The following is an 8,623-nucleotide window of genomic DNA, read 5'->3' on the forward strand; positions in this document are numbered from 1 at the left end:
GGGCATTGGGGGCGTTCTTGGCTGGGAGTGGGGGTGTTTGGGGGGGGCCCTGGCTGAGTATGTGTGTTGGGGGCCCCCCCGCTGAATATGTGGGTGCTGGGGGGGTTCTCTGGCTCTCTGTGGGGGTGTTTTTGGGGGGTCCCTGGTGATAAGCGTGCGGGTGTCTTCCGGGGGGGTCCCCACCTCAGTGCGGGGCTGCCTGGGGGGGGTCCCGGTGCCGTGTGAGCGGGGGACGGTGTCTCTTTGGGGGTCCCTGCTGGGTTTTGGGGGGGGTGTCCCTGGCCGGGCGGGTGTGTTTTAGCCCCCCCCCCCAGTCTGCGGGAGGGGGCTGGGAGGCTCCGGCCGTGTGTGTGTGCAGGGTGTGTGCGCTGGGTGTGCCCCGGGGCGGGGCCGGGCCGGGCCGCGCGTGTGGCTGCGGGAGTGTGCGTGGGGGGCTCCGCGGGCCGCCGGGGGGGGACGGTCTCTGCCTGCAGGCAGGTACGTGCTGGGGGTCCCCGGGGGGGGGGGTGCCAGTGGGGGGGTGATGAAGTGCTGCTTCGGGGGGGGGGGGCGGTCCCCCGCGGAGACTGCGTGCTGGGCACCCCCACGCGTGCCCACGAACCGCAGGGACCCCCGCGAGTGCGGTGGTGGTGCTGGGGGGGGGGTCCCTGTGGCCGCGTGCGTGTTTGGGGGGGGGGGGCGGTTCCGCGCGTGGTGGGGGCACCGCGTGTGCGCAGCGTTGGGGGGGGGGGAGGGGGGAGAGTGTCCCGGGTGGGGCCCCCGCCCGCGTGCCTCCCGCGGGGGCCGGGCCGGGCCGTGCCCGCAGCCCCTCCCTGCCGCGGCCGGGCCCTTTTAAGGAGCTCCACCCCGGGCCGAGCCAGGGTGGAGCCGCGGGGCCCTTCACACCTCTCGCCCGGCGCGGCGCGGCGCGGCCGGTGGAGCATGGTCCTGCCCGCGGAGGGGGAGAGCGCCGCGCCCCCGCGGAGGACCCCCCCCCGGGCGGTGAGTGACCCGGAGCCGCCGTCCCCCGGCCGGGGAAAGGGGGGGGGGGGGGGGGGGGGGGGGCGCTGCGCGCGGCGGCGGCGCGGCCCCTTTAAGGCGCGGGGGAGGGGAGCGTGGCGGGGCCCGCCACCGCCCCGCGGGGGCCCCGCCCCCGCCCCGCCCCGCCCGCCCTGAGGGGCGCGCGCGGGGGGGGGGGCGGGGGGCGGAGCCGGCCAGCGGCACAAAGGCGCGGGGGGCGGGGCCGGGGGCGTGGCGGGCGGGGCGGGGCGGGCTCTCCCCTTCCCGCCTTCGGCTCGCGCCCGGGGAGCCGTCGTGGGGGCCGGCCGGCCGGGGCCGCTAGGGGGCGCCGCTCAGCGCGGGCCGCGCCCCGACTCGGGGTGGGGACACAGACACCCTCGGCCGCCCCTCGCCCCGCCCCGCCCCGGGCCCCCCCGGCCCCGCCTCAGTTTCCCCCTCTCCTGACGGGCTGTGGGTCTCTCGCAGGGCCGGGGGAAGGCGACGCCCGCCATGAGCTCGTCGGCGCTGCTGGCTGAGGGCCCCCTCGACCCGCCGGTGCTGCTGGCCGACATCAAGACGGAGCCCCCCGAGGAGCTGCTGGCCAGCGACTGCGGCCAGCCCCAGGCCGAGCCCGTCGATCTCTCCCTCAACAAGTCCAAGGCGGCGGCGGCCTCGGCCCCACCGCCGCCGCCGCCCCCCACCTCGGTCCAGTCCTCCCCCTTGCTGGTGGCTCCCCCCCTCCCCGCTCCCGCCACCGTCTCCATCTCACCCTCCGGCCTCAGCTCCACCTCGGCCATCCCGGCCGTCCTCTCGCCCGGCTCCATCCTGGCCTCCACGCAGGGCAGCGGCGGGCAGCAGATCCTCCACGTCATCCACACCATCCCCTCCGTCAACCTGCCCAGCAAGATGGGCAACCTCCAGACCATCCCGGTGGTGGTCCAGTCCCTCCCCGTCGTCTACACCACCATGCCCACCGATGGTGTCACCGCCATCACTGTCCCCCTGATCGGTGGGGACGGCAAGAACGCCGGGTCTGGTAAGGGCGCGGGGGGGGGAAACCCCGAAGTTTGGGGAGGGGGGGTGTCCCACCTCATGCGGCAGCACCCCCGAAGGGGATCCGAGTTTTCCCCCCTGGGGCGTCCCCCCGCCCACCATCCGCCTCCCCGCATCCGCCACCTTCACCCAAAGCCCCCCCCGTGTCCTCGGCCCCCAGCCTGCGTCCCCAAAAGGGACACGGGGAGGGCAGGGGACACGCGGGGCATGGCACTGCCTGCCCTTCCCACTGCCTGCGACCGCCGGTGGCTCTGGTTCACTTCAGCTGCACCCCCCAGACCCCCCACCCGATCCTCCCCCATCCCCTTCCCCAGGACATTCCCAGCTTCCCACCGTATCTGGGACGGGCGGCCTGGGTCTCCCCTCCTCCGGGCAGGAGCAGGCAGCCAGAAGGGGTGCCCCCCGGTATCTCTGTGCCCCCACGGCATGGGGGGCCTCTCCATCTCCCCAACTTGATTTTTTTTTTTGGGGGGGGGAGCAGCATTTGGGGTGCTGTGGGAGCAGGGGGAGGGTTGTCCCTGTGGTGTGGGGGTGGATTTTTGGGGGTGTCTCTGTTCTCTGCTCACAAGCCTCATCCCCTCCCTCCTTGTCTCTCAATAGCTTTTCTTTCCCACCCCCCACCGGTGAAAATTGACCCGGGCTCCATGTACCCCATGGACATGAACAGCGACAGCGAGGACAGCGCCTCCGAGAGCGGCCCAGCCCCTTTCCAGGACCTCCAGAGAGAGTGAGTCTCACCATATGTGTGTCCCCCTCCTTGTTGTCCCCCACCGTGTCCCCAGACACCCCATGGGGTCCGTGGGTGCGGGCGCCGTGCCCTTCATCCCTCCCTCCTCCCGGCAGGCCGGCAGCACGGGGGCAGCGAGCCGATTCCCCCGACCTGAAGAAGCGGCGCATCCACCAGTGCGACTTTGAAGGCTGCAATAAGGTCTACACCAAAAGCTCCCACCTCAAAGCTCACCGGCGGATACACACGGGTAGGGGCCAGCGCCGCACGTCCCCCTGCCCGGGAGGGTCAGGATCAGTGCCCCCAGCTCCCGATGGGCTGGGGGCACCTGGGGATTGGTTGGGGGGGTGATGGTGGTCCACCCCTGGGTGGTCTTTGAGGGTGCTGGCACGCTGTGTTAGAGACTGGGAAGATGCTTTGGGGTCTCAGGGTGGACCTTTGGGGGTGCTGGCACCCTCTGCCAGGGCTGGGTGGGGCCCTTTGGGGCTGGGGGGAACTTTGGGGATGCTGGCACCTTCTGCCAGGGTTTGGGGCTGCCCACTTTGGGGGGCACTTGGGCTCTGTGCTGGCCCTTTAGGGGGTGCTGGTAGCCAAGGCCATACCCCGGGGACCCGCCTGCCCCCCGCCCCCAGGTCTGGTTATGGGGCGCTCCCTTGGGTGGCCCTGCTGGGGCTCCCCGCTCCTCGCCACCCCCCCCACGCCCTGGGGTCCCTCTGGGGGGAAGGGCACCCGGTGCCCCCACCGTGTGCTCGGCACCCCCCTGGGCTGGCGCCCCAGGGCCCCGTGGGACCCCAGGCTCTGCCGTGGGGCGCCGCTGCCGCGGGCCCTGGGGCGCTGCCCGTGGGAGGGTGCCGCAGGCGCAGGGCACCCCCCTCCCAGCCACGCACGGAGGTGCCGTGGTGAACCCCGTGGGGTGCCCTTCGCTGTCCCCGGGGCGTGACCGAGCAGTGCTGCAGGCGGGGGGGTGCGCACCCCAAAATACCGTCTGGGGTCTCGCTGGCGGCGCGGTGTGCGTTAGGCCTACCAGCAGCGCTCGCGCACCCGGTGGCGCCAATGGACCGCGCTGGGCAAGGCCGAGGCGGGCGAGGGCTGGCGCGGGGTGCTGCGGGGTTGGCCTGGCCATGGCGGCCCCGCTGCAGCCGGGAACCCCGGCCTGGTTGTTTTCGGTGGCGGTAATTTTTGCCGTGCTGACCCCCCTCTGCTCCCCTGGCGCAGGCGAGAAGCCCTACAAATGCACCTGGGAAGGCTGCACCTGGAAGTTCGCCCGCTCCGACGAGCTGACCCGGCACTTCCGCAAGCACACGGGCATCAAGCCCTTCCGCTGCTCGGACTGCGACCGCAGCTTCTCCCGCTCCGACCACCTGGCCCTTCACCGCCGGCGGCACATCATGATGTGAGGAGCCCGAGTCCCCGGGGCACCTGGCTGGGACGGGGGGGACATTGGTGGAAAACAGGGGCGCATCCCCTCTCGCTCCTCCGGCTGCGGTGGAGGGACTGTGGGAGCGGAGAGACTGAGCTCTGCCCGGCGGCAAGTGAACTGTGGCCGCTCCAGGAGCCCCACCGGCACAAGACGTAAAAAGATGGTTTCCGGACTGGTCCTCCTTCTGCCTTGCTCCCGTTTCTTGTTTTTCTGGGGCTTCTCCTCCCCGCTGGCAACGTCCGGAGGCTCCTCCTCGACTCCTCACCCGGGATTCACCCAGCAGTGGCCTCCGGACCTGCGCATCCGCCTCTTCAGCCTCTTGCCCATCTCCATCTCGTGCGCTCGCTGTCCCCTGCCCCCTCCCAGTCCCTGTGGGCAAAATCTGGGAGCCACGGCAAGGACAGAGGCGGGGGGTGCTCTGCCATCGCCCCTGTGCAATAGCTGTCGGCCTCTTTCCTCTCCAGAAAGCCGCTGCCTCTCCGTTCTCAGCCTGCGGCGCGTCCCTGTCCCCGCGGGAGAAGGGACCCTGGCACATCACCTCTCTCTGCATCCCTTGGCATGTGCTGGGCTTCACGGGAGGTGCCGGGGGCACGCAGGAGGGCCAGGAAGAAAAGAAAAAGCAAGAACGGAGAGGGGGGGAGAAACCAGCAACCCAACGGCAACCCACAAACAAGACCACCACCACCAAAACAAAGGGAAACTTTGCGGAACGTGGAACTGTGATTTTACGGAGTTTTAAGGGGGGGTGGGATGGGGCGGGGAGGGCGGGGGCTGCTAGCTCTCTGGTTTTTTTTGAAGACTATGGGACAGTTCAACCGTTTCTAAGTTAAAAAGGCAGACTGTGGCCGCACGCTTTTCTTCTTAATTGTAGTTATTATTTTTGTGGGCCCCCCCCCATTGTCTGTAGGGGCGCCCTGCTGTCCTGCTGGGAGGGTGGCAGGGTCCGGGGTCGGAGCCTTGGGGCTGTTGGGTGGTGGGAAGGGTGGTGGGGGGCTGTGACACACCCCCACCTCCCCAGCCAGTACCTGTGGGGCTGCTTGGGGGGCAGGAGCTTCCCGAAAGCTCTCTTTGAGCCCGTGCCTTTGGCTCTGGGGATGCTGGGCTGCTTGGGGAGGGGGGAACCAGGACACCAGGTTGGGTGGGAGTGTTGATCTGCTGGAGGGCAGGAAGGCTCTGCAGAGGGATCTGGACAGGCTGGATCCATGGGCCCAGGCCAACTGTACGAGGTTCAACAAGGCCAAGTGCCGGGTCCTGCACTTGGGTCACAACAACCCCAGGCAACGCTACAGGCTTGGGGACGAGTGGCTGGAAAGCTGCCTGGTGGAAGAGGACCTGGGGTTGCTGATCGACAGCCGGCTGAAGATGAGCCGTCAGCGTGCCCAGGTGGCCAAGAAGGCCAACGGCATCCTGGCCTGTATCAGAAATGGTGTGGGCAGCAGGAGCAGGGAGGGGATCGTGCCCCTGTACTCGGCGCTGGTGAGGCCGCACCTCGAATGCTGTGTTTAGTTTTGGGCCCCTCACTACCAGAAGGACACTGAGGTGCTGGAGCGTGTCCAGAGAAGGGCAATGAAGCTGGTGAGGGGTCTGGAGCACAGTCTGATGAGGAGCGGCTGAGGGAGCTGGGGTTGTTCAGTCTGGAGAAGAGGAGGCTGAGGGGAGACCTCATCGCTCTCTACAACTACCTGAAAGGGGGTTGTGGTGAGGTGGGTGCTGGTCTCTTCTCCCATGTAACTGGCGATAGAACGAGAGGAAATGGCCTCAAGTTGCGCCAGGGGAGGTTCAGGCTGGATATTAGGAAAAATTTCTTCACTGGGAGAGCGGTGAAGCACTGGAACAGGCTGCCCAGGGAGGTGGTGGAGTCACTATCCCTGGAGGGATTTAAAAGACGGTATGGATGTGGCGCTTGGGGACATGGCTTAGTGGTGGCCTTGGCAGTGCTAGGTTAAAGGTTGGACTCGATGATCTTAGAGGTCTTTTCCAACCTGCGCCATTCCATGATTTTGGTGAGGTCTGTGTGTGTGTGCGTCCCCATCCCGCCGCGTGTCCCCTCTCCCAAAGCCGTGCTCGCCAGCTGATTCGGCTTCTCCCGGGGCTGCACCCCCGTGTCCTTCCTTCACCCAGCACGGCCCCAAATCCTCCCGGGAAGCGTTGGCCTAAAGAAGGCGAGACACCCCAAAGGGGGAGGCTGTGAAAGCCCTTGGGGTTTGGGGGGGTGCTCTGTTCCTCCGAGGCTTTGGCAGCCCCACGGGACCCCCGCAGCCGGGGACTCCATCTCCCCCCCGCGCTGTTCTCCAAGCCCCGGGGCGGGGAGGTGCGTTTCTGTTTTCCTTTTTGTTGATAAAAAAACAAAACAACCCACCGACACGCAATTTTAAACTCTTGAGCTGTGATATTTATACAAAACTCTCTTGACTTTTTTTCTACACAGGAATAATATCGAAAGTAGATGAGTTTCCTCCGTGTGTGTCTTGCTTTGCCGCGGCGGCGGGGCAGGGAGAGTGACCGGGACCAGGGCAAAGTGTGGGCAGCGGGAGCTCTGCCTCCTCCGCGCCGGGAGGAGAGGGGCTGAGTTGGGCAAAACCACATTGTTTGGTTTAATAAACTCCCCTTTCCCAGGAACTGATGAAATTTCAGAGCTGTGAAAAAAATACGGCTTTTCCTTCCTCTTAAACATCTCCAGCGGGACGCTCGCCGGCACCTTGGCCTGCCTTCGGCTTCAGCAGTGACCCGTGCGACGGAGCGGGGCTCCCCTCGAGGCAGGTCCCTCATCCACCGCTGCGGGACCCCAACCTGCCGCCCCGGACCCCCGAGGTGGGGAAGGGGGATGAAAAACCCCTCCGAGGTGGCAGTGAAGGGGGTTGGCGGTCCCCCACTGCACCCCGGGCAGGGAGAGGTGCTAAACCCCCCCGACATCCTCCCGTCCCACTGTGGCTCCTGCTGCGATCTGTTGGCTCAGTGCCTTGTCCAAAACGACTTTTTAAAGGCAAAAATGACTTTTAAAGCAGCTCGGCCGAATATCCCCCAAACGCGTGGGAGCAGGCGACATTTTTCCAGGGAGACGCGTTGCTCCAGCGCTGCCGTGGAAGCGGCTGGGGCGGACGAGCTGCTTTCCTGCCAGCTGCTTGGGTTTGCCGTTGGAGGAGAAACTGCGAACGGCAAGAAGAGGCGCTTTCTCGGTCAAAAAAAAACAACCCGAAGGCGATGGCGTTGCGTGAGGTTTTGGCCTTTGCGTATCAAACCCTCAGCTGTTTGTGCCCAACCTCGAACCGGACCCCGGTTTCCCCAGGGAAAGCGTCTTTGTGTGTGCGGAAACCCTCCGCCGCGAAGGCAGCATCCTGCACGGTGAGACCTGCGGCTGCCGGGGAGCGCCGCTGCCTCAGTTTCCCCCTCTCCTGACGGGCTGTGGGTCTCTCGCAGGGCCGGGGGAAGGTGACGCCCGCCATGAGCTCGTCGGCGCTGCTGGCTGAGGGCCCCCTCGACCCACCGGTGCTGCTGGCCGACGTCAAGACGGAGCCCCCGAGGAGCTGATGGCCAGCGACTGCGGCCAGCCCACCGACCTCTCCCTCAGCGAGTCCGAGGTGGCCTTGGCCCCCCTGCCACCGTCCCCGCCTCGCTCCAGTCCTCCCCCTCGCCGGTGGCTCAGCCCCACCTCGGCCATCCCGGCCGTCCTCTTCCCAGGATCCCTGAACAGGATCCCATTTTTTCACCCTGGGGTGTCCCCCCACCCACCATCCGCCTCCCCACATCTGCCACCTTCACCCAAAGCCCCCCCCGTGTCCTCGGCCCCCAGCCTGCGTCCCCAAAAGGGACACGGGGAGGGCAGGGGACACGCGGGCCATGGCGCTGCCTGCCCTTCCCACTGCCTGCGACCGCCGGTGGCTCTGGTTCACTTCAGCTGTGCCCCCCGGACCCCCGGGCCGTACCCCCCGGGGACCCACCTGCCCCCAGGTCTGGTTATGGGGCGCTCCCTTGGGTGGCCCTGCTGGGGCTCCCCGCTCCCCGCCACCCCCCCCGCGCCCTGGGGTCCCTCTGACGGGAAGGGCACCCGGTGCCCCCACCGTGTGCTCGGCACCCCCCTGGGCTGGCGCCCCAGGGCCCCGTGGGACCCCAGGCTCTGCCGTGGGGCGCCGCTGCGGCGGGCCCTGGGGCGCTGCCCGTGGGAGGGTGCCGCAGGCGCAGGGCACCCCCCTCCCAGCCACGCACGGAGGTGCCGTGGTGAACCCCGTGGGGTGCCCTTCGCTGTCCCCGGGGCGTGACCGAGCAGTGCTGCAGGCGGGGGGGTGCGCACCCCAAAATACCGTCTGGGGTCTCGCTGGCGGCGCGGTGTGCGTTAGGCCTACCAGCAGCGCTCGCGCACCCGGTGGCGCCAATGGACCGCGCTGGGCAAGGCCGAGGCGGGCGAGGGCTGGCGCGGGGTGCTGCGGGGTTGGCCTGGCCATGGCGGC

The 8,623-nt window shown here is 68.3% G+C and overlaps 1 protein-coding gene across 1 annotated transcript; it reads left to right on the top strand.

Moving 5' to 3' along the window:
* Nucleotides 1–921: 921 nt before the first annotated feature.
* LOC132318189 (Krueppel-like factor 8) lies at nt 922–4,894 on the top strand. The gene is made up of 5 exons (XM_059824588.1): nt 922–981; nt 1,465–2,014; nt 2,632–2,758; nt 2,875–3,008; nt 3,974–4,894. The coding sequence occupies exons 1-5, from the start codon at nt 922–924 to the stop codon at nt 4,153–4,155; spliced, it is 1,053 nt and encodes a 350-aa protein (XP_059680571.1). The 3' UTR covers nt 4,156–4,894.
* The last annotated feature ends 3,729 nt before the right edge of the window (nt 4,895–8,623 follow it).

This window comes from Gavia stellata, chromosome 14 (genome assembly GCF_030936135.1).
Source record: "Gavia stellata isolate bGavSte3 chromosome 14, bGavSte3.hap2, whole genome shotgun sequence".
NCBI lineage: Eukaryota > Metazoa > Chordata > Aves > Gaviiformes > Gaviidae > Gavia > Gavia stellata.

What these genes read in the sequence shown, in the direction of transcription:
- LOC132318189 (XM_059824588.1), top strand. Translation starts at nt 922, where the DNA reads ATGGTCCTGCCCGCGGAGGGGGAGAGCGCCGCGCCCCCGCGGAGGACC. An exon ending in GGAGGACCCCCCCCCGGGCG is followed by an intron (nt 982 to 1,464) that starts GTGAGTGACCCG and finishes GGTCTCTCGCAG; the next exon opens with GGCCGGGGGAAGGCGACGCC. An exon ending in TCACCGGCGGATACACACGG is followed by an intron (nt 3,009 to 3,973) that starts GTAGGGGCCAGC and finishes CCCCTGGCGCAG; the next exon opens with GCGAGAAGCCCTACAAATGC.